The 22,848-nt window shown below is 49.7% G+C and overlaps 10 protein-coding genes across 10 annotated transcripts; 6 read left to right on the forward strand and 4 right to left on the reverse strand.

The window, feature by feature from the left end:
- Positions 1 to 213: 213 nt before the first annotated feature.
- On the forward strand, positions 214 to 2,910 carry P174DRAFT_435103 (uncharacterized protein; the record flags this gene model as incomplete). Its single annotated transcript, XM_024825913.1, has 1 exon — positions 214 to 2,910. One exon carries the CDS (start codon positions 214 to 216, stop codon positions 2,908 to 2,910), a length of 2,697 nt encoding a protein of 898 aa, XP_024678336.1.
- A 197-nt stretch (positions 2,911 to 3,107) lies between these two features.
- On the reverse strand, positions 3,108 to 4,425 carry P174DRAFT_413786 (putative alpha/beta hydrolase). The gene is made up of 6 exons (XM_024824366.1): positions 4,226 to 4,425; positions 4,119 to 4,158; positions 3,943 to 4,067; positions 3,683 to 3,878; positions 3,310 to 3,613; positions 3,108 to 3,252 (listed from the first exon to the last, which is right to left on the reverse strand). The coding sequence occupies exons 1-6, from the start codon at positions 4,408 to 4,410 to the stop codon at positions 3,221 to 3,223; spliced, it is 882 nt and encodes a 293-aa protein (XP_024678337.1). The 5' UTR covers positions 4,411 to 4,425; the 3' UTR covers positions 3,108 to 3,220.
- Positions 4,426 to 4,689: 264 nt separating this feature from the next.
- P174DRAFT_515774 (uncharacterized protein) lies at positions 4,690 to 6,562 on the forward strand (the record flags this gene model as incomplete). Its single annotated transcript, XM_024832220.1, has 10 exons — positions 4,690 to 4,768; positions 4,868 to 4,983; positions 5,005 to 5,191; positions 5,227 to 5,235; positions 5,290 to 5,440; positions 5,472 to 5,596; positions 5,658 to 5,698; positions 5,762 to 5,923; positions 5,945 to 6,097; positions 6,233 to 6,562. The coding sequence occupies 10 exons, from the start codon at positions 4,690 to 4,692 to the stop codon at positions 6,506 to 6,508; spliced, it is 1,299 nt and encodes a 432-aa protein (XP_024678338.1). The 3' UTR covers positions 6,509 to 6,562.
- A 737-nt stretch (positions 6,563 to 7,299) lies between these two features.
- On the reverse strand, positions 7,300 to 8,105 carry P174DRAFT_515775 (uncharacterized protein). Its single transcript, XM_024832221.1, has 3 exons — positions 7,872 to 8,105; positions 7,758 to 7,807; positions 7,300 to 7,649 (listed from the first exon to the last, which is right to left on the reverse strand). The coding sequence occupies exons 1-3, from the start codon at positions 8,002 to 8,004 to the stop codon at positions 7,476 to 7,478; spliced, it is 357 nt and encodes a 118-aa protein (XP_024678339.1). The 5' UTR covers positions 8,005 to 8,105; the 3' UTR covers positions 7,300 to 7,475.
- Positions 8,106 to 8,382: 277 nt separating this feature from the next.
- Positions 8,383 to 9,867, forward strand: P174DRAFT_445642 (fumarylacetoacetate hydrolase family protein). Its single transcript, XM_024828391.1, has 5 exons — positions 8,383 to 8,608; positions 8,664 to 8,902; positions 8,970 to 9,285; positions 9,351 to 9,447; positions 9,509 to 9,867. The coding sequence occupies exons 1-5, from the start codon at positions 8,581 to 8,583 to the stop codon at positions 9,714 to 9,716; spliced, it is 888 nt and encodes a 295-aa protein (XP_024678340.1). The 5' UTR covers positions 8,383 to 8,580; the 3' UTR covers positions 9,717 to 9,867.
- Positions 9,868 to 10,650: 783 nt separating this feature from the next.
- Positions 10,651 to 12,748, reverse strand: P174DRAFT_515777 (putative MFS transporter; the record flags this gene model as incomplete). Its single annotated transcript, XM_024832222.1, has 6 exons — positions 10,651 to 11,021; positions 11,073 to 11,746; positions 11,803 to 11,969; positions 11,993 to 12,309; positions 12,338 to 12,420; positions 12,509 to 12,748. The coding sequence occupies 6 exons, from the start codon at positions 12,746 to 12,748 to the stop codon at positions 10,886 to 10,888; spliced, it is 1,617 nt and encodes a 538-aa protein (XP_024678341.1). The 3' UTR covers positions 10,651 to 10,885.
- A 1,412-nt stretch (positions 12,749 to 14,160) lies between these two features.
- On the forward strand, positions 14,161 to 16,818 carry P174DRAFT_413795 (C2H2 type zinc finger domain protein; the record flags this gene model as incomplete). Its single annotated transcript, XM_024824367.1, is given in 7 exon segments — positions 14,161 to 14,220; positions 14,373 to 14,388; positions 14,403 to 14,944; positions 15,000 to 15,209; positions 15,263 to 15,307; positions 15,362 to 15,463; positions 15,527 to 16,818. 7 exon segments carry the CDS (start codon positions 14,161 to 14,163, stop codon positions 16,709 to 16,711), a joined length of 2,160 nt encoding a protein of 719 aa, XP_024678342.1. The 3' UTR covers positions 16,712 to 16,818.
- Positions 16,819 to 17,354: 536 nt separating this feature from the next.
- Positions 17,355 to 18,563, forward strand: P174DRAFT_454754 (MFS general substrate transporter; the record flags this gene model as incomplete). The annotated part of the gene is made up of 5 exons (XM_024829261.1): positions 17,355 to 17,652; positions 17,818 to 18,010; positions 18,048 to 18,177; positions 18,236 to 18,375; positions 18,457 to 18,563. 5 exons carry the CDS (start codon positions 17,355 to 17,357, stop codon positions 18,560 to 18,562), a joined length of 867 nt encoding a protein of 288 aa, XP_024678343.1.
- A 407-nt stretch (positions 18,564 to 18,970) lies between these two features.
- On the reverse strand, positions 18,971 to 20,299 carry P174DRAFT_378124 (uncharacterized protein; the record flags this gene model as incomplete). Its single annotated transcript, XM_024822803.1, has 1 exon — positions 18,971 to 20,299. The coding sequence occupies one exon, from the start codon at positions 20,297 to 20,299 to the stop codon at positions 18,971 to 18,973; it is 1,329 nt and encodes a 442-aa protein (XP_024678344.1).
- A 1,426-nt stretch (positions 20,300 to 21,725) lies between these two features.
- Positions 21,726 to 22,760, forward strand: P174DRAFT_464157 (thioesterase family protein; the record flags this gene model as incomplete). Its single annotated transcript, XM_024830351.1, has 3 exons — positions 21,726 to 21,841; positions 21,905 to 22,442; positions 22,500 to 22,760. 3 exons carry the CDS (start codon positions 21,726 to 21,728, stop codon positions 22,758 to 22,760), a joined length of 915 nt encoding a protein of 304 aa, XP_024678345.1.
- Positions 22,761 to 22,848: the final 88 nt, after the last annotated feature.

Below are 22,848 nucleotides of genomic sequence, written 5' to 3' on the forward strand. Positions count from 1 at the left end.
CGAGGCAGCCAAACTTGCCGTCTACGCGCTTACAACGCGTCGATGTCTTGATCCTTGCCTAGTTGAGGACGACATGAGAGAAATCAATTTTCTGAGATACAGTTGCGCACAAGCTACATTCTCGCCTCTAACTACCATCAGATGCGGGCTACACATGACTAGAGACGGGCACTCTCATAGATTAGCCCTCTAGATGTGTAGATGGCAGACAAAATGGATGTCGACAATCCAAATACCCCCACCTCACGCGATCCTCGCCTCATTAGTCGAAACAGGCCAGCGCCAGTCAGGCCAGCGTCTCTAGATACTGGCATATTGGGTTCTCCTAATGGTCATAAGTTAGGCGTACGACCAACGAACAATCCTCCGCCTATTGACAGGCAAGATGGGTCTCCTGGAGATCAATTCATTCGCACCCTCTCAGAATTGATCAAAGCTGCTGTTGACACTGCTACTCGAGAAGTCGAAAAGGATAAATTGCTGAGGAAGAAGGACACGACAGAGGGTCTGCTGCGAAAGGCAAAAGCTGCGCCAAATTTCCCATCAACCACAGCATTTTTCCAGCAAGCTCGCAAGGATGAAGATTCTGAGTTGACACGAATGGATGAGACTATCACTAAACACCAAGCCCACTATCGCCAGCTAGAAAATTCTCTCACGACCAAGTGGGTGCCTTTGCTTCTGCGCAACCATTCTGATTCGGACGAGAAGATAAACAAACTACGGGATGAAATTCGGGCGCTCAAGAAGCAAGTGGGAGATTCGGAATCAGATGCGAGTCGTGAGAAATATCAGTTGTTAGAGACCAAGATGAAGGTGCTTCAGGATCGTGTTGTCCTGCTCGAGAAGACTTCCGGCAACCATGCGACTTCTATCCACGCTCAGATGAGATACGAAAAAGAGATTAAGGAACGCGTTGATAAATTGAGTTCAGATATTGCTCAATTCCCCTCTCAGGAAACCGTACTGAAACACGTTTCATCGGAAGTTGAGGAGTTGAAAAGAATCACTATGGCCTTGGATGCCAAGCTGAGCTCTTTGCAAAAGGCACAGGAGGAATATTCGGGTTCTCTCGAAAGAGTAAACAAAAGTATCGATGCGCAGCAGAAACGTCTCGATGCCAGCAACGATAATTCTACTACTTTTGAGAAGAAATTCAAAGAAATCCAGGAGCGTCTGGCCCCAATAGAAAAGGTCCAGGTAATTCCGCCGGAGGGTCCAGCGACAGCTCCAATTGACGCATCTAGTATTGAGTTGCGTTTGAAGAATGTCGAAGACAATCTATCCAAGATTCCCAGACCTGACGCATCCTTGCAGTCGACAGTCCAGAATTTGTCAGAACAACTCCAGCAATTACAAAGTCTTCAGGCCATGAAAGACGAGTTCCATTTCGCAGAAATGGAGGAGATTAAGAAATCAACCGTCGATAAAGCCGAGATACAATCATTGAAAGACAGCTACAGCCGCCTTGCCGACGAAGCACGGAGAATAAGCCAGTTGGACCGTGCAGGAGCTGTAGATCAAGCTGAGATACAGTCATTGAAAGACAGCTACAGCCGCCTTGCTGGAGAAATACAGCAAATGAGCCAGTCGGACCGTGCAGGAGCTGTAGATATACAGTCACTGAAAGACAGCTACAGCCGCCTCGCTGGAGAAATACAGAAAATGAGCCAGTTGGACCGTGCAGCAGCCGTGGATAAAGCTGAGATACAATCGTTGAAAGAGACCTCCAGCCGCCTCGCTGAAGATATGGAGAAAATGAGCCAGTGGAACCCCGCAGCAGCTCTTCAGCAAATTCGCACGACAGACGTGAAAATCAACACAATCGACATGGCATTAAAAGATTCCAATCGCTTACTCGAGAGTGTGCGCGTCGGCCTTCATTCCCTGGAGACGCGTTACAATCATCTTTCCACTGAAATGGTCGTAAAGAACATGGTCGTTGCCATGCAAGAGATGTACCCCTCTGCAGGCCAATTGACAGATCAGATCACAACCTTGAGAAATCAAGCCGAGAAAGAAATATCATCTCTGAAAAGGACCATTGAGCAGCTTGTTCAGGCCCAAAATAGTCAGGAGGCTTTGGTAAACCGCCTTCAAGACGACGTCGGCCAGCGTTCAGCAGAAGTAACCCATCTCAGGGAGTCCTTTGGAAAGGTAGCCCATCAGGTCTCTGCTCTCACTGAACAGCTAGAGGGTGTACGCGCTCTGCCAGACAAACTTCAGCAATTGCACGCCAACTTCGACTCTCTTACTGAGCAATATCGAGAAGACATCTCTGAAATTAAAGACCATCTTAAAGGCAAAGAGTTGGCCGATGGTCAAAACAAAATTGAGTTGGATGAATCCTTCCGCGAATTGAAAGACCAGGTCCAAAACTTATCCAGTGGCCTCAACCAGATGAAAGTCGTGATGAAAGAAATCACCTTAAATAAAAAGGATTTGCAATCCCTCGATGATCGCTTCCGCCGCTTCGAGGAATCCGTGTCGGCCGATCATCGGGATTTGTCAGAGCAAATTAATGCGCTCAAAGATTCTTTGGAATCCCAGCAATCCATAGTGCAGGCGCTAGATTCTCTCCCAGCCAGTGGGATACAATCACCGAAGCGTGAACAGAGCCCTGCAGGATCAGATGCCGCCCCACTCCCAAACTATACTGAGATGGCCGAGGCCAATCCTGCGCTGGCATTGCGCGAGAAGAAGAAAAAGAAGAAACGACCACGTCCTTCAACCATATCCGACGATGAAAATGAGAGATCATCTGGTGCTAGAAATGAGTCTCCCATGACATTCTCTTCACCAGTTCATACATTGGACAATGAAGATGCATCGCCCTCGGAGAGCAAGAGAAAGTCCAAGAAGAAGAAAAAGCGCAGGTTGATCACCGAGGGACCCATCACCATAGATTAGTCTTGATTCCTCGTTTTATAGTTCAGCGTCGGTCTTCAAGCATTTACTGCGCCAAGCGATCACGATACTCACGACTATTTTATCCTTGCACAGGTTGGATTATCTTCGAGATACCTCTTTGCGTGTCTTGCTGTATGGAGTCACATCATTATTATTTGTATCACTTCTTTCCTTCTTTGTGTCTATTCCTTTTAATACATGTGTCTATGAGTAGATCTTCATTAATCACTCTGAAAGTGGCACAGAATGTACAAACATATACATAAGCACAAAAACACCATCCTTCCACCTCTATACGCAAATAAATACTCTACGGCAGATCTTGCAAGAACTTCACAACAGCTGGAATATCCTTAGTCAATAAACTGATAACCCAGTGAACATTAATCTTACACATACCTTGCCTGAAAGCCTCTGGATTCTCCGAGATCAGCCAATGACCTGCCTCAACATCCGCTATCTCAGCATTGGGAAAGAACTTCTTGATGACAGGAACCGTGTCATCGCTGACATACTTGCTCTTCGTGCCTCTGACGAAGAGCGTCGGCCCATCGTAAGTGACGGAGCCCGGCTCGCGGAAGGGGAAGTCAGCCATGGCAGGAATAGCCGGTCCCAGCACCGACAGAGGGATACGGAATTTCATCTTCTGACTATCTTCCGCGCGAACCAGGTTGGTCAAGAGAAATTGACGGATGGGGAGGGACTGTGCAATTAGTGTGAATTTACTGTTTTGATCAAGGACCCGGTCTGAGCGCAAGAGGGAGAAACTTACCTCCTCGTATTCTTTTAGGAGCTTGTCGGCATCCGACTGCTTGGTGACTCCTTGTGCCTCGACCTCTTGCATGCCTTGCACGTACTTTCCGAAGTCACTCTTGAGAGGAGCATTGATAGGAGCATTGTCGACGGGTATGAGAGCCGAAACTAGATCCGACGATTGCAAAGCGACTGTCATTGCAGTTTTCGCTCCCCTGTTTTCAGGAAGAGTTAAGTATGGTCCGGCCATTCTGGCAGCCCTGGAGAATAGAAACATACATGGAATGACCAATCAGGACACACTTGGCCAGATCGTGCTGGTGGATGAATTTCTCCACATCTTCGGCCATGACGGAATAGTTATGCTCGTTGTGATGGAATGAGTGGCCATGATTCCGCAAATCCTGAAGACCGTCAGTAATTTCGTCTACCTTAAGATGCATTGAGAGACAGACCAGAGTGAAGACCTGCCGTTTGAGGTCACGTGCAAGGACCCTGTGAGGTCAGTCAGTCAGTTGATCACGGAAGGGTTAGAGTCTGCTCGTCAGGGCCTTTAACCTACTTGCCAATACTTCTGTTGTTCTGTTTCGAGCCGAAGAGACCGTGCAAGAAGACAATCGGATTTCGACTTGCTTGTTCCTTTTCTGGGCCGACAACCTGGTACGAGAGCTCTGACGCAAGCGCACGAGACGTCGAGAACGCTCGGATGGCGGGTGCAACCCTCATTTGTATCCTTGCGAACAACATTGCGGAATGATGATGAACATGGAAGGTTGTATAGAAGACAAGCCCGTCTTCGCAGGCCGCCGAGTCCGAGGAAATTGATGACTAAGCCGACACCTTCGGATCGTTCCAACTAAGGAAAGAGAACGAAGAAAGTGATGTACTACTCCATAGTCCATACTATGTGTTTCCAAGATACTTTTTGTAGATTTTGATTAGACTAACGCCTATCATCTCTTGCTAGCGTTATACACCAAGCGATAGTGTGTTCAAAGTCAATCTCCATACGTCCCAGCTGAATCAATGCTTTTTCGCTCTGTGGGATTTCTTCGCGTTCCAACTATTGTTTCCACAAGATCAAGGTCAAAACGTCACGTCCAGGGTAATAAAACGAACATCCTCCACCAGAGAATACGGTAATATTGTCTTAGGCACATTAGTCTGTCTCCAATTTCAAGTGCGAGATTCCGGCATTTCCTAGATGACGGCTCTGACTCTAACTACTACCGCTACACTGGCGGACGTTGGTTGTTTAACGAGGCTCAGCAGCTTGCAGCTCGCTATGTCCGGTTCAACATTAGGCCATTAGTAGCTATCGTTTCAAGATGTCTCGGCTAGGAGCCTCCATCATGCATCAGAATTGAGAAACTGCCGGAAGGCAACTTTAATAAGAGTCTTCTTCTTACTATGGCTAATGGATCCCAGGTCGTCGCCCGGTTTCCAAATCCCAACTGTGGTATTCCGCACTACACAACCGCCAGCGAAGTCGCGACGATGGATTTGTTTGTGCTCAAAGCACTTTTCGGTTCAGTCGAGTTCTCTTACAATAACTATTTTCAGGTGAGCTTGGTATGCCAGTCCCGAAGGTGCTCGCTTGAAACTCGCGCGCATCGGATAATCCAGTCCGCGCAGAGTACATCGTTATGGAAAAAGTGCCTGGCTCTTCTCTTGCACACGTCTGGCCACAATTGAGCAATGGACAAAAGAGGGATATTATCCAGGCCATTGTTAAGTTCGAAGCTAAAATAGTCAACCTCCGCCTTGGCGGCATTTGGTTCTCTGTACTATTCCGCCAATATCCCAAGTGGGATCAAGCACCTACTAGCTCTGGGCTTGAAGGATACTTGTCAACGCTGGGTCCTCGGACCTACCACTGACCGGCGCTTTTTCGATGATGGAAGAGGAGAGCTCTGTTTGGATCGGGGCCATTGTAAGTTCAGCCTTTGTTTCTCTTGCTGCATACTCTGATTTGAATAACTGATTTACTTCAGGGAACACTGCAGAAGAGTACATAACAGCAATCTGTAATCGGGTGACGGAGGCCATCCGGAACGCAAGGCGGCCCCTCTGACCTGAAGGAATTGTTGGCCCTGAGGGGTATCAACCTGATTGTGCTCTCAAGCTTTCGGTGTGCCGCGACGTTCTAAAGGTTGTCGATTATATCCCGCCGCATGACGACTGTCAAGTGCCTGTTCTGTGGCACAAGGACCTAAATCTCGATAACATGTTCTTGGACCCAGAGAGGCCTACGGAGATTGTGGGGCTGATTGACTGGTAGAACGCCCATGTGGTGCCCCTATTTGATCAGATTACGTATCCTACTTTTCTGGACTACAAGGAACCGGAGCCCGAAGGCCTCAACACACCTACTCTACCGGAGAACTTTGAAGAGCTTGATAATGACGCAAAGAAACATGCAAGGAAATTGCTTGTCAATCAGACCTATACAAATACTACGATCTTTACTCCGCTTCTCTGAATGTGCCTGCGTATCGTGCTTTGAGATATCAGGAGACGCTGCAGGGAGAAATTGTCACCCTCGTTGGCATAATCTTGAACGATGGAGAATCCGCCCTACAAGGACCTCCTGATGAAACTCGCCAGCACATGGGATGAGCTTATCAGCAGCAAGGGAGGTCCTGCGTGCCCTCTAGTGTACTCCGCTGCAGGCATCGAGCGCCAGCAGGAATTGGAGAGAAAGTGGGTAGACGGGATAAGACTAATGGACAATGTACTAGAATCATTAGGCGGAGCTGTTCGCAGATGGGACGGTTGGATGAGCCATGAGGATTATGAGGCACTCAAGCAAAAAACTTGCTGTTGTTTGAGAACAGTTCATTGAGCATTTTGCTGGCGATAATAAAGAGGCTGCTGAGATGTGGGCATCAGCATGGCCTTTTCCGTGAGGGTTGCGACCCATCGTTCATCCCGGCAGATGTCTCAAGAGTCAATAAGCTATTAGTTAAATGCCACAGGGGCTGCCTCTAGCAAACAAATGCCAGAACCCAAGCTTGCTAACGACTAGTGTATCATAAATAGCCAGAATGAATATGAGGAGTTAAGAGGTATTGTTTCTAGTAAATCCATTATGTCTATATGCAGTTGGAAATGGTTCACTTAACATTATACCATTAGTAACTTAGCTGCATTAAACGTCCGTGTAAGAGTGGGTAAAAGACAATCATAAAACAAACTACTGGATAGGTAGGTTGTATCAATGTTCCCTAAGAGTAGTACTGATTCAGGAAATATATGATCACTGAAAACAACATTCACTTTCAAAAGCTAGGGAATGTGAATGAGACTACCCATGACTCAAACTGGCTGAATTCTCTATTATATAAAACCATTATTCACCCTATTCTTTCTCTCTACCCATCTAGCGAGTAGTCTCCAAGCTCTTCCACGGTCGAAGATGAATCTCTGCGTCTCTACCTTGAGTTTCTTAGACTTTGGCATCAACAGTGCCCAGGTAAGGACTCTATAAGACTGACGTCATTCTTACTGTTGCTTACCACCTACTAGTCATGTAATTCCTCCCTACGGGAGACAACTCCGCTGCCTATGGGGCAGTGAGCAGGAGAACTCCAGCTCCCGAGGGTCGTCTGATTCCGTAAGACATTGAGAACCCATGAAAACTCGTCTATTGGTACGGTAGCTTTGAACGCTAAGCAATACAAGAAATACAAGCCGACTAAGGTAGTGCTCACTCAGCTCGCCGTGGTCAGTTACAGGATATATATACAAGGACAGACATAAATCATGGTACGATGGCGCTGGTTTCAAATGGCCGACTCAGAATCCGTGACTTAAGCATCCAGAAGTGGTGGCACCTTCTCGCAGAGATATTCGACAATGGCGTCGGGGCCCCGTTCGACTTGGAGACCGGTGGGAATGGCATGTAGCTTGATATCGGGCTTGATTTCTCTGGCGATCTGGTGGATCTGGCGGGCTTCCTCGGCGGTCCACATGGAGGCGCTGAACTATAGCCGGACAAAACACATTAGCTCTGCAGTCGCAGGATCCTGGAAATGCAATGAAGGAAGGATTGTGAAATGCGGAATATATGAGATGCATGATAAACGGCATACCAGAACGTCAGGCATATGCTCCTTCACCTTAGGAGCAACCTCCTCGATTTCTACATTGATGAAACGATCAGCACTCCTGTACCCCGATTCTTCTCGGCGACAAGACGCTCTTACTCTCGCAGTTGTCCACGTGAATGATGGTATATCGGTCCTTGAGGGTATCGGCAACACGTCCGATTAGACGCTTGGCTCTCTCGGGAGCAGTGTTGACAGTAACAAGACGGAAAGGTCCCTTGGGCGTGGCCATTGTGACGGTTGATGCGAGATGAAATTCGATCTAATATAACGGAACAGGTGTCTTTTCGCGAGCAGCGATTTCCCAGCTCTTTAAACGAAGGGAAATCTTGAATACTCGGAGATAACGACGATGTTTATCTGCGAAGTAGTAGTTTTATCCGCATTGCCCCTCAGGAATAATGGCATCCCCACAATCCAACGTGGGGATCTCTGGGTCTGGTGGACTCGGCTCTAAAAATGATCCAATTACATTGCGATATCTAAACTCATTCAGTGTAATAAAAGGAACACTTGACCTTTGCAGCTAAGTTTAGACTTCTTCAACGGCAATTCCTCCGCTCCCGAGTCCCATCTCCCACTTTTCTGAAGGTACCCCTCCTCCAACATCCCCGCCTGCATTGTTATCGGCACGGCTCCGAGTCCTCAGCAATAATGCATCCGAACCGGTGTCGGGGTAGAAATGTCCCGCGACGGGCTTTCAAAAGGAGTATGGGTTTCACAAGATCACTGAGCCGTGTTTCTTCCTGAGATTATTCTTGTGATACCCGCTTCAGTCCATCTAACCTCATTGCTACCCTCGAAGACCATGTCTAAGATTGCCTCCACCTTTTCGCGTACGTTCTATCCACGCATATTGGGATTTCTACAGCGCATGTTAACATCATATAGGCCTTGTGCGCTTTGTTCCAAGATCCAACCCTGCTAAGATCCTGATCGGTGAGCCAGTAGATCCGCAGGTGGATGTTGGTTTGGCCGTCTACCAGGGCAAGGATGTCTCCGTACGACCATTCACCGGCACATCTGTTCTCAACCCAGGCCAGAAGACCGACACAACAGAGACAATCGAGCGGATCCTTTCTCCTCTGGCGCAGAGCGAGGTTGGATCCATTCGATGCATTGGATTGAATGTAGGTCGCAGAACTCTTAGTTGGGTGTAGCTGGGTGCTGATCCTTTGCGAATTCTTTCTCTATTAGTATGTCTCGCACGCTGCAGAGATGAAGCTGGCTATTCCCGATGTACCAACTCTCTTTCTGAAGCCGTCCACCGCGCTTGCGGACCCATGGCCGGCACCGACTATTCTTCCCAAGATCACACAGGTCGACAACACGGGCGATTACGAGTCAGAAATGGTCATTGTCATTGGCCGTGATGCGAAAGATGTCAGCGAGGCAGAGGCTCTGGACTACGTTCTTGGTTATACCGCCGCCAATGATGTTTCCAGCCGGACATCACAGATGAACCAAAGCCAGTGGTCTTTCTCCAAGGGCTTCGATACCTCATGCCCCATTGGTAAGCTATCCCGACAACTCAAAACACTAGGAACGGTTGAGCTGACCTGAAGTCCCTGATATCAGGACCTGTCCTTGTTTCCTCGGCCCTTATCCCTGATGCCAGCAAGCTTCACATCCGCGGCTTGAAGAACGGCCGAGTCATGCAGGACTGCCCTCTGACGTATGGAAGCAACATTCTATGAACCCACTGCTTGTTCCCACGCTGACTCGTCCTCCAATAGTGATTTGATTTTTATCGTCCCCCAACTCGTCAGCTTCTTGTCGCAGGGAACGACTCTACCTGCCGGTACCATTATCCTGACAGGCACTCCTCCCGGTGTCGGAGCGGCCAAGAACCCCAAGGAGTTCTTGACGGCAGGTGATGAGTTCGCTGTCGAACTACTCCCTCATGTCGGAACACTGATCACGAAGGTCGAGCACCAGGAATGATTCGGAGAATGTGTCCGGTAGAATCGTCGATGACCAGAAGGATTGGACATGCTATCCGCATCGTATAATTCTCACAAAACGAGAAAGAAGCTGAGCCAAAGGCCAACAGCATCAATCGAAGTCCTGCGAAGAATTGGATAATTGCTAGGTGTATCATATGCGTATTTAGAATGCATAATATTAAGAAACTAAGACCTTCTTCTTTCGGGAAAATGCTTGTTACGAATTCCCCACGCGCCCAGACCGTCACCGAACTACTTGTCTCCACACACTACGGAGTACGCGTCCATCCATTCATTGCCGACACTATTGCCACACACCACTAAAAGCCGAGTGCGGTAGCCAACAAAAACAGATTGAATGCTCCGTATAAAATGGTCAATCCATCGCCCGTTTCAAGATATAGACCAGATTATATTCTCATTGTGAGATTATTTCATATCTTGCACAACGGTTCTAGCGACCTGAGACTGCTATGAGTGAGTCACCATTCGAGAGGAAATTCGCATCGGCAATTTGTTTCTGCTGATCTCAGACTTCCACGTGGGTATATGTTTATCCCGCGCGGAGTTAAGCCTGTCCGCCTTGTGGATACCCCCGGGGGAACATTGTAACTTTGTTTATGGTTGGCATGTTGCAGCGCTGTATGCCTGAGGTGTCAACAATGACATTCTCATAGTTTGGGGGAGAGTCGTGGGTAAAGCTCCGCGATTATGGCAGAGAACTTTGCGCCTGCCTTCGAAAACCGAGAAATAATTGTCGCTTTAACAAACTGTTGTCTTCCTGTAGATAAAAGTTGAGTTGAATAAGTGTTGATAATCCCGACCTCCCGAACCGGCGTCGGGCAGCCGTAAAAGAGGACTATATATGGTCTGACTTGACTTCCCCGATGGTCTCATGTCGGTCTGCATTCGGGAAAGGAGGTCAGCTAAGCCGAAATCCTTTCGGAGTATATACTAAATGGTTGTTATGGGAACATTTGGTCTTCCGCGCCTTTTCGGTGAATTTCTTCCATAGTTGTTGTCTCCCATTTACTTCTCCAATTATTCTATTCGCGTGTCCCACCTCAATAGGTACCCGTCCCAGTCTATCATCTGTTCTGCCCTAAAACAATCTAATATTCTCAATCAAAGCGTTGCTGTTTTTATGATGAGAAAGGTGAAAGTCCTTCACCATTGGCTGGGACGCCATTTCTCGCCTTGCCAGTGAACGATGATCGTCGGGATGATACTAGCTCCCACAATCAGAGCACAACCGACTCCAGCACTGGCAGCGACTCCAACATTCTCAAACATAGCCGGAAACCTGTATCGCTGTCAGACCTTGCGCAACCGACTCAGCGAAGACGCAACTTACCAGAACGGCCCAAGAAATCCCCAAATCTGCCGAACAAACGTGATGAAAACGCCAACACTTCCGGCTTCTTCGGGATAACAGTCGACGGCGAACGTGATGAGCACCGTGGTCACTACCTGGTTGCCAGCGGCTCCAATGGCGATGCCGATGATAGGAGCAACCTCCCAGCGGTTCCCGGACAATTGGGTACATACAAGGAAAACAATGAGACCGACAATGGATAGGATGTACCCAATATAGCTGAGCCACAGGCGGTATTCCGGCTCAGGCCTCTTACGAGTCTTCCGCTCTCGCTGTCTCATCCACAGATCAGACATCCTGCCACCAAGTTGCTCTCCCAGCACCGATCCAATGATGGGACCAAGGAACTGCAGCCCCAGCTGTTCTGGGTTAAGCCCCCATCTGCGTTCCAAAAGCGTTGGTACCTCAACTGTGGCCAAGACATTGCTTAGGCAGAAGACCATGGCATAGGCTGCAGCGGGTATGGCAATGCATGGTTGCATGACCATCGTCAAAGGCTTGACAAACTCATACCACATAAAGGGAGTTGGATCGATCCGTCGCAAAGAAAGGTACTCTCGTTTCCAGGCGGGCTCTTTCGGGTTTTCGTCGCCGCCGATGTAGCGGGTTTCCGGCCCGAAGAAGAGATACAGAATGAACTGACCGCCATTGATCTGTGATGAAGGTCAATAGCCGCTTGTGAGCTGTGTAGTCGATACGTCCTACTAACCATTGCCAGCACCCAGTAAATCCACACATAACCAGCACGGTGCGCCACGAAGCCGAAGATAAATGGACCGCAAGGAATGCCAACTGTGACCATTAGAGTCCAGATTCCCAGGTATTTGGCGCGATCCTTCTTGAAAGTTGTTTCCATCACAATAGCACTTCCGATGGCTTTCACAGAAGTCAGCCTCGACCTTCTTCACACACGTTTACACAAGTCTTACCGGAAGCCGGGGAAATGAAAAAAGCTTGCAAGGCCCGACAGGCAGCGACCGATGCATAATCGGAGCTTTTGGCACATCCTATGTTGCAGATACAGCTGCAGATCAATGAGAGCAAGAAGATGGGGCGACGTCCGTAACGTTGAGACAAGGGTTTCCAGAACAATGGCGCTCCGCCCAGAATCGCAATCTGAAGGGAGGTAAGGTAACTCGCTTTGTTGATGGAGACGCCAAAATCCTCGGCAATGCTGTTGGAATTCCTCATCAGCAACTGGACCTTCATTGGCCGGCTTCAAAGAGTATTATCAAGGAGCGTACATGCTGTAGCCTGGGATGATTCCGCTTGCGGCAAAGGTACCCATGCATGCGTGAAAAGCGACTAGGATCAGATTCGCCATTTTCTACCAGTGTAATAGCCGATGGTTAGTATAGGCCAAAGGTGGTACATCCTCCATTTATCATGGTCAAAATACTGTCGAGGTTACAAACCTTCCATGCGGGCCAATTATAAGGATCTGCAAGGTCCATGCTGGGAATAGGATCGAGATCTAGAGTGCCGTGATGCTCCATCAGGAAGTCCCGATGGGATCTGGAGAGACGAGAGGCCACTATATCGGCATATTTGGAAGGGATGCCAGTCTCTGTGCTCTCCACGAGATTGATATCGGCCTTCGCAGGCACAGGGGTCTCTAAAACATCATCGTCCGCTCGGTGCGGCCGTAGTTCCATAGACGTACTCATTGCTCGAACGGAGCCTTTGCTTCTCTGCAAAGACTCTGAGACCGAGACCAATAGATGTGTTTTTAGTTGTTGAATAGTCTCGCCGGTGGCTTTGACTTGTTGAACAGTTGAGACACTGGGAGAAGGGATGGTACTAGGAGAGGAGAAAAGATGAGGAATTACAAGGATGAATAATATCGAATCATGCTAATACCATATGGAGTGATGATTTCTAGCCGAAAGAATGTGGAAATCTACACGAGTCGTACTAACGGCGAAAACGACCTATCATCTGGCATCCTGACTTGCTCTCCGGGGTAATTCCATTTTTTCCCAGAGACCGGCTCAGTTGGGGAACTCTCCATGAAGTAGAAGACGCGGATTGCGGAGGACTCCCCACGGCACATCATCGAGACAGGCGAGTAAGAAAGCCGGATAATTGACAGTCCCGGTGTCGAGACGGCAGTTTGCTGGATATCGGCGAGTCCATTGATTGGACGAACCGTGCTCAGACGTTTGACTCTGGCTAGGAGGACCCATAGCAGTCGTATTGTGGTGTCACTCAGCCGACGGGTTCAAAGATGGACCTAATTCCACGTCGCACTGTTCGCATATCCCCGGATACTAATCAATGCTCTCGATCAGTCAATCAGCTCAAGCTTGTATCATGACCGTCAGGATACTGTGCATGATATGAGGCCTACAAAATAAACGATTAGCTAGCTTGCTGCTGTGGCACCAGAAACGGCAGCTGACTAGCATAGTTGCCGATGCCCTTTGAGTTCGTGAGGCGAATCTTGGCTTTCCAGGGCTTTCTCGGCGCGATGGGGTTTTCCCTGGGCTCTGTTTCTCTGTACCTGACCTCCCCGAAGTCGAAGGTCGCTTGCCGAATTCTGAGCCGATGATTAAGTCATCAATTCAAGACTGTTCACCAAGTGGGATGATGCCAGCGGACTTCGTATAGCACAAGAAACAGAAAATGAGTTGAAGTGGCCAACTGCGATAATGTAAGATATGACAAATGGAATGATTAATTTTCGTAGATGTGATCGCCGTGCAGGTCATCGGGGCCAGAGCCACGGAGAGTTGTTGCAGCATTTGTTTCGAGAGTTTATTGTTGGGCTTCTGCTTATCTAGTAGGACCCGAATTCCTGCCTGAGGCGTGAGGGAGCGTGACCTCAAATTTGCTCTTATACACACACCGTAGGACACACTATTGCCACAATCCCCACAGCTATAATGTACAACTTCCCCACGAATGTCCGAGGTCGCTTTGCCCCCGATTCCCATTCTTCATCGATTCATTCATCCAGACAGCCGTGTTGGGTGATCACGATAATGTGACTTTATCATCAGCGTTTCTAACTAAAGGTCATCAATTATCACCCACATCCTTAGTCATGCCCACCACAGCAGCAGCCATGAAGAGCTTAGTGTGTCGAGTCTGTCATAAGGCCTTCTCCAAGGCCGAGCATCTGAGGGTAGTTACGTTCCATTCTCACATTCTTGTGGGGACTCCGCTAATTGCATCAGTAAATAGAGGCATGAACGTTGCCGTAAGATAACTTCTCCGCCTTGCCCAGTCGCACGTTACTCGATTACATGATTGACATTGTTCTCTGCGTACTTGAAGGCCCTGACCGCTGACTGTATGATGTAAAAGATACCGGATCCAAGCCGTTCGTGTGCAAAGAATGTCGTCGACCATTCGCCCGCCAAGATGCTCTCACTCGTCATGAAAAGCTTCATACTCGGGCAACAAGCTCAACTCCCACAATCAAAGTGACCCAAGGGGACAATTCTATACATCTTCTTCCCCAGACTACTACCCCAGATGCCCGTCCTTGGGATTCCACAAGGGCTGTAACAGACGATGCGGCACCAACCTCTGCTCCTAGTCACACATGGAACACCCCTGCGTCTGAGCAGCAGCCTGGACTCCAGCAGGCTGCCTTAGATCTCGATTTCTCCTTGATATGGCCTGACTCGGAGAATCTGTTCCACAGCATCATGTCGTCAGATACGACGGAGCATTGGCAGATGCCTCTGGGAACACTTCCATTTCCTTCCGTGGTGCAGGACGTCAACGCGATCAATTTCGGTTCTCCCAACTCCTTTGATGACCGCAGTTCTTCAATAGGCACGATTCCCTCGGGTGGTAGTCACCAAGCTGTGAGGGATGTGACGGAAATGGTGACCAGCTCAGTAGGTATTCTGACAGTGTTTTCTCCTACTCGCAGAAGAACTGATTCTTCTGCAGTCCTCTAGTGTGACCGCGGCCATCAAGGCAACCTCAATCACATCGGTCTTTCTCGATGAATGTCTGCATATGTTCTTTGTGAGGTTCATTCCCACCTTTCCGGTCTTGCACCGGGCGACCTTTGTGTTTCGCGAGTGCACTCACCCTCTTCTGCTGAACGCCATGGCGCTTGGCTCTTTGTATATCGGGCCGAAGGATTCAGTCGCAAAGGTAGCATGGCGCCCCGTCCTTATCTCTTAGACAGCGCTGAACCTTATTTACAGGGTGAGGCCTTATGGCGACTGGCTCATACTGCTGTTGCTACTTCGGTAAGTATTGCAATACTTTGCCATATCCCTGGCCCGAATACTGACCCTTCCCAGTGGCAGTCATTAATCACACACCGCGGACCCTACGATGCCTGCAAAGGTGTCCAGCTGCTCGTCACAGCTCTTCTGGGGCAGATCTATGGTGCATTGTCAAAGGTGGGTTATACTACTGTCAGGTGATGCGTTTACCAACCCCTAACATCTTGGAATTGTCTCTAGAATCGAGTGATACGTACAACAAGTCAGGTCTTCCGCCCGCTTGGCTTTTTCTGGGCAAGGCACTGTGGCATGCTAGACAGCGAACCCTTCTCTGTGGAGCACCTCCCCTTGCCCAGTGCTTCTCATGCCGAAAAGGACCACCAATGGCGAGTATGGGCTGCGAGAGAAATACAGCAGCGTGCTTTGCTCGCATATCACATCTTAGATGGCCTTGTGGCGCAAATGTCGGGCGACGGGGCCTCTACACGACATGTCGCCAATCCACTTGTCCTCCCTAGCAGTGAGGCTGCGTTTGACGCCAGTAACCCTGACGAATGGTTGGCCCACATGCGTTGTCAAAAGACCGAACAGCCGTCATTCCGACTGGTGTTTCGCTCTCTATTTCCTCCAATTGGCAGTTTTCGCCCCCTCGACTATCAGTTTTCTGCCTTTGCGCTTCGTGTAGTCTTAGAAGGCCTGCAGTCTCTTGTCTCAGATTCGGACGAAAGCGACGTCGCAGCTGTTGGTGCGCCTGGTCGTCCTGACGTGCGAAGGGCTTTGGCCCAGGTCCACGAAACTATCAACATGAGCATCCACCTGTCCGCGCCGGAACGACTAGAGGTCCTGTTACGTTGGCATACCATCTGTCTCGACACCATGATCAATTCAACTGTGCTTTGTAGGCACGTTTGCTCACGCTACAACATCTCCCAACAAGTGTCTGGAGGATCTCGGACACTGAGGCCCGGATTCGACGCGGTGAAGTGGGTGAACACAGAGGACGCTCGCCGCGCCTTGTTGCACGCTGTTGCCATCCAGGATATTATTGAGCAACTACCCAGGGGCCGGGCCCATGTGATCCACATGCCGAGCTCTCTCTTTGCAGCGGCAACGATCTATGTGGTCTTTTCGCTAGCAGGCGTGGCGGCCATTCACCTTCCACGGACAATTGTATGGCAGGATGCTCTTCTCTCGCTTTCTGATCTTTACCTCGGAAACGACAATGTCAGGCCGTCGAGTACATCCGAGACTCGACGCTTCGTTGAACAAGGTCTGACCGACTCCCCAGCAGGTATGGGTGCGGTTCGGAATTTGTTGTATGAGATGAACTCCATGCAAAAGCTGTTCCGCTGCCTCATCTCTCAATGGGGAATCGCACACGATATGGAGGAGATTGTGGACCAGTGGATCAGATTATGCCATTGAGAATAACTGTGACTTATGTATATATGATCTGTATGTATATGTGTGACGAGGAGAGGGCGGAGTTAAAGGTGCTGTGAATACCCTCGTTTTGTATGTATTTATCCAGTGTCAATATTGAATCCTTAATAGTAGGAGTATCAAATTATCATCTAGTATCAACATCGAATTCTCATCTCGTATTGATAGCGAATGCGATCTAGTAGCGATATCGATACCAATACTAGATGATGATTCAATATTGATACTGGTTAAATATTCAAGATCTAGTGGTTGCAGAGATACAAGGTAATAGTCGTCTCTGCCAGAGGTCAGTATGAAAGTTGTGGTGATATAGTTATATATCTCCCACCTTCTCATCTTCATCCTCATCTCCGCAGCAGAAACCTACAACTCAGAGATCACTGGAGAAGATCTTCTATGGTATCTAGGTCCTTTCTGAGCATGTTGATGGTATTCTGACAAAAGACTTCATCACTGTCTACCTGGGATAAAGGATCACATGTCTGTCATCACGACAAACACAGCAGAATGATGTGGGTGGGCTAGCATGGATCCCTTGGGCGGCCAAGACCCCGTACAACAGTCGAGTAAGGACGCTAACGCGCATACTATCTACAGTTGGCGATCGAATGGGGTATCCATCATGTTCTTCATCGGCTATGGCTGCTCCTTTATTCCTGGTGCAACATCCTTCCGTCTGGCATGGGGTCTACAATTCGTCCCGTCTGTTCTGCTGATGGTTGGCTTGCCGTTCCTGCCTGAATCGCCGCGTTGGTTGGCCAAGGTCGACCGCACCGAGGAGGCGATTACCACTCTGGCTCGAATCCAGACTGGCGGCAATGTTGACGACCCGCTTGTGGTTGCCGAGTGGGAGGAAATTACGACGGTGCTCGCTGCCGAGCGACAAGCAGCCCCGGGCTGGCGCAAGTTCTTTGTGAACGGTATGGTATGTGGCGCCGTACCATGGCCGGTTTCACTGTCCAAGCCTGGCAGCAGCTCTCTGGAGCCAACGCCATGACATATTACGTCGTTTGCGTCTTTCAAATGGCAAAGTAAGGTCTACATCTTTTGGAAGCGTCGCGACCTGAAGGCTAACTGGGTGGCAGCTTGTCTGGAAACATTCCTACTAGTTTCCTCCGGTATCCAATACGCACTATTCATCATCTTCACCTCGGTCATCTTCTTCTACACCGACAAGACGGGCCGACGTAGCCTGCTCATCTGGGGAGCACTGGGAATGGCTGCCTGCCACTTCGTCGTCGGCGGAGTCTTGTTTCGGGAACATACGTCCCAGAAGGTGTAGACGGCAACCTGGATGTTCTAATCCAGGTGTCAGCATCCAGGGCCCACAGCGCGTGATTGCATTCTCCTACCTCCTGATCATCATCTACGCCCTGACCCTGGCGCCCGTTGCCTGGGTCTACGCAGCGGAAGTCCGGTCCATGGAGACTCGTGCATCAGGAATGGTGAGCTTCTTCCTCGTCGACTCATTTCGGGACTCCACTAATATACTGACTTGCGTAGTCTATCGCCGCCTTCGGCAACTGGCTGTTCAACTTCGCCCTCAGCCTCTTCGTGCCCCTTGGCTTCGCCAATATCACTTGGAAACTGTTCATCGTATTCGGCGTCCTCTGCGTCGGAGCCGCGATCCAGGTGTTCTTCACGTAAGCCTTTTTTTTTTTTTCTTTATTGAAATTGATTCAGTGCCCTTCCAGCACGGGACCATCACTAACCGTGTCCTGAAGCTACCTGGAGACCTGCGGCAAGACCCTCGAAGAAGTGGAGGAGATGTTAGCATACCAAGCCGCAGAGCTGCGCCAATCTGTGACCCCGTGTAATTCGAGTATATAATTAAATATGCTACGTAATATAATAATGAGATAGAAACGAAGAGTGTTACTTTCTTCACTCATTTGGAAGATTGGTGAAATGGTAGAAAGATACCTAGTCATCGATTGCATAAACTCCCGCCCGTCTATAGGTATGATGTAATGCAAAATGAAACGCTGTGAAACAGAATAGATATGAATCATCGTAAGAGACGCTGAACAGGACAGTCATGCAATGGGTATCTCTAGCCAGTCTGGTGCGCATGGGAAGATGCAAATAGATGAACCACTGAGAGAGAAAAACAAACAGAAAATGCAGAGAGGGGAAAAAAAGGAGAAAAAAAAAAAAAAAAAAAAAATCAGAACCCATCAACTTAACGTAAACATATCCACAAAATCAAATGCTGCCTGAGAGGAAAGAAGACGGAAATCAATATTCCGATGCGGATTCGTACTCGGAATCCCAATCCAGATCCACGAGTCGGTTGACAGCCTTCGTGAAAGCCCGGCCTAGATCTCGGTAGAGATCGTACAGCACCAGCCCGAACTGCTTGTTCGTCTGTGGTTGGTCCCGATGCTCCTCGTAGTACGGCGCGATGCCCTTGGCGAACTGCAGCCAGAGATGGTTGACGATGCGGTCCACATTCTTCCGTGCCAGCATCGCAGCGGGCGATTCTTTCTTCTCGGAGGGTTTGTCGCCGGCCGCAGGCTGAGCCTGAGCCTGAGCCTGAGCCTGAGCCTGGGGCTGGAGCTGGGGGTGCGGATCGAGATCCGTACGGGGCCGCCGCGCGGGTCGCTCCGAGGCAGCGCCGTCGACGGCGTCGAGCGGCCGCTTCCTGTCGCGAGGGTTAAAGATTCCAAGGCAAGGGAAAGAGGGATCCGGTTTGGGTTTCAGGTCGTGTGCTGCTGCTGATGGGTAGCCGAAATCGCCGTGGAGCAGGACAGCGTCGAGCGCCAACTGCCGGCTTTCATCCGGCCGGACCTTGGACAGATGGAACGCGAGATCCAACCCCTGAAGCAATCGGCCGTCCATGATAACGAATCGGTGCGGAGGCATTCCCCAGTGGGTCGGCTGGCGCTCCATTTCCTCCGGGGGAGGCAGATTCTTCGCCCACTCGAACGTCCGCTGCAGCTTGAGGGCGCGCGCGAGTTCCGCCTGCTCGAGCTCGGACTGCTGCACCTTGTCCTTGCGCTCTTTCTCCTCTTTCTGGAGCCGCAGCTCGCACCGTCCCATCCAGTCATCGATGTCGGAGGCCAGGTCCTCGTCCATGTCGCCTAGATCGGGGAGGGTCTTGTCGGCGTCGAATGCTGCCCAATAGGTCTTTCGCTTCTCGACGTACTGCTGCATCCGTCGCCGGCACGACTGCCAGGAGTACTTCCGACCGGTGGATTTGAGGAGTAACTCTGAAATTTTCATCCAGAAGCTCTTGGGGTACTCGTGTGCGTCGTAGCGGTTCATGTACTGCTCGCAGAGGCGGAAGAGAGACTTCTGCTCCGCGAGTGTCAGGCGTTTCCCCCGACCGGAAAAGTCCTGTGGCGAGCCGTCGTTGCCATCTTCGTCAGTTGGCATTGTGGCCGGCCCCGATTGATTGGGGGTTGGTAATTGAGAAGGTTCCTGTATCTGTGTCGAGGGAACGACCATGGAGGGCGGTTTGGCGGTCGAGGCCGAGGGGTTGTGGTGGTGGTGATTGTGGTGGTGGTGGAACGGGGATTGCGGTGTGAGGCCCGACCGATGCTGGAGGGCAGGGCTGAGCATCATTTTGTCTGTGATTTATTCTTCCTCACCCACACTTCTTCCTGTTGACTCCAGCCCAGCCGCCCGGTCAAAATACAAGAGTAAAAAAAAAAAGGAAAGAAAACAAAGAAAGAGAAAAGGAGGAATGAAAAGGAGGATAATAAAGGCGAGAGGCGAGGATATACGGAGTCCGGGCGGAAGAGCCGAATCGGGGGGACCGCAAACTGGGAAAATTCTCGCGAGTAGAATACTCCGTAACCTTTCATGTATCTCGTTTAGAGTACGGTAGACTAGCAGTATTTGCCTCCTGGAAATTTTCCGACTAAGCATCTAATAATAATATCGATACCCATATTATTAAAAATACTTATCGTCGGGATTTCCGCGTGGCACCGCGTCTTCGCGTACCAGAAACACGTGATGCTCGTTGAGTGAGACTCACTGAGAGACAATTAAAAGAGAATAAATGCAACTTAAAAGAGAATAAATGAAATGAATGTCCTCGAGGTTCTATCAATCAATTGTTGGGCAAAACTCGAAAAGATGAGCAAGGTTCAGGACAAGGCAACTCCCTGCATAAAAGCAAAGCTGCCCCGATGATCTTATGATCCATGGTGAGAACTCTCGGTCTTGGAATTGGGCATCCGATCGTACGACAGCCATGGCGCCTTGAGGTGATTGATTGATTGATTGATTGATTAATACGTACCTAGAATCAGTCACCGATTTTTGGATCCGTTGACTAACAGTAACCGCAGGAAGACCCATCATTATCTCATTGATATCGTCATCGACATCTTTCACGGTTATCAGATCTCTATCCCCTCCGATCGGAATGTCTTTGGCATAGTAGATACAATTCCTCAACTTAATCGCCGAGGATTTCTATCTACCCCTTTCGCGAACTTTCATGCCCCTGAAAACATTCCAAGGACTTTGTCTAGGCCAAGCGATCGTCAATCGATACGGAGCCGTCACAGAGTACGGCTAAAATACTACCTCGGCTGCGATCCGCTCCATGCACTCCCCTTTCCGAGCGCAGATCTGGTTCGTCCGCAGGACTCAACTACTACCTTAGGGACATCGAGGGGTTCAATGCTATTTTGCCTAGGCATTAAACTTGATGTTCATGGCGCTAGCAGAGTCTCTTTGATTAGCCAATTCATCATCCTGGATGAATTCGTGTCCAATAGACCCCTGTCTATACACCTATGTCGTTATTTCCGGTTCCTCGGAGTACTAATATTGGTAGCCTGAGAGAAGGAGGAGGACAGTCAAACTTGCATTTGCGGTTCTAATCATTAAATGCTGGAATTTTGATTGTTGATAACTGACATAGGCAACACTGGATTACTCTAGTCTCAGACTGCTGAGGCCATACATACCTGGAGACACCCCCTAGTCATTGAATATCCCCCGCTTCTCGGCGGTTGTTGTCTTGCTTGTACTTATGGAATCGCGACCTTCTTCCTCCCCGTTACTGGAAGCGGCCTCTGCCGTCTCTCAGGATGAAGAAAACCCCAACCGGTTCCTGGCCAGTATCTCCCAGGAATGGACTACCCAGCAGTACGTTTAGCGGACTTGCGCTGTGATGAACGATCTCAGCAGCTTAGAAGCTGACTAGACCAGCTCCGTACTAGGAGGTTTCCTACACGCGTTGATGCTGTCCGCCGCGAAGAAGTATATCGTTACGGAGCTCGGCGATGGACGGTTTCCCGATCCAGTGCATGCATTCGTGCAGTTCCTCAGCATGGTTCCCCCTGGTCCGGTCTCGATCACCTGCAAAGTCTTGCGTGTTTCCACACGGCAGTGTGTGGTCAATGTGGAACTGGTACACTCTCCTAATGCACTGTGGAAGAAGCCGGAACTTCCGGCTACTGTCGGCATCTTCACATACGGTGACCTATCCAAGGAAAGAGGTCTCTCGCAGGCCAGCGACCCTGCGTTGAGAATCCCTGCTCCTCCGCGTGAGACCGAGTGCGTCACAATCGATGACCCAGTGGTTGATTCAACTCCCGTCACACGGAAACTGCACTGGGTAGCGCCGAGGTCGGCAAACGGGCTCTGGGGTCATCGACTGGGAGGGCATCACCGCGAGGTCTGGTTATCCTTCCGCGATGGGTCGAAGATCTCCGACTCTCTGCATCTAGCCTTGCTGTCAGATATGGTGAGCCCACACGGAATCTATCGCCTGTTCTGGAAGCTAACCAATTGACTCGAACAGCCCCTTCAGCCTGCCGCAACCCACCAACCAGGCTTCTACAACCGCTACGCACTGTCCACGCTCTGCATTTCCGTGGAGTTCAAGCGACGGCCCGACCCGTCCACGCAGTGGGTGATGATCCGATCGAATTCGCACATGGTGGCGAACGGCCGCTATGATGTAAACCTTCAGATCCTGGCGGAGAACGGCGATATTCTGGCTCTCAGCAATCATGTCCTGTATATTTCAGAGCTTCGTCCACCAAAGGGGGCTAAGATGTAGCCCGGAATCTTTTTTTGGCTTGGATACAGATTTGTCTCACCTTTTGTCTTCGTTTCTACTTGCCACGCTATATATGCATAATCACAGG

The sequence above is a fragment of the Aspergillus novofumigatus genome (assembly GCF_002847465.1).
Source record: "Aspergillus novofumigatus IBT 16806 chromosome Unknown P174scaffold_9, whole genome shotgun sequence".
Classification (NCBI taxonomy): Eukaryota; Fungi; Ascomycota; class Eurotiomycetes; order Eurotiales; family Aspergillaceae; genus Aspergillus; species Aspergillus novofumigatus.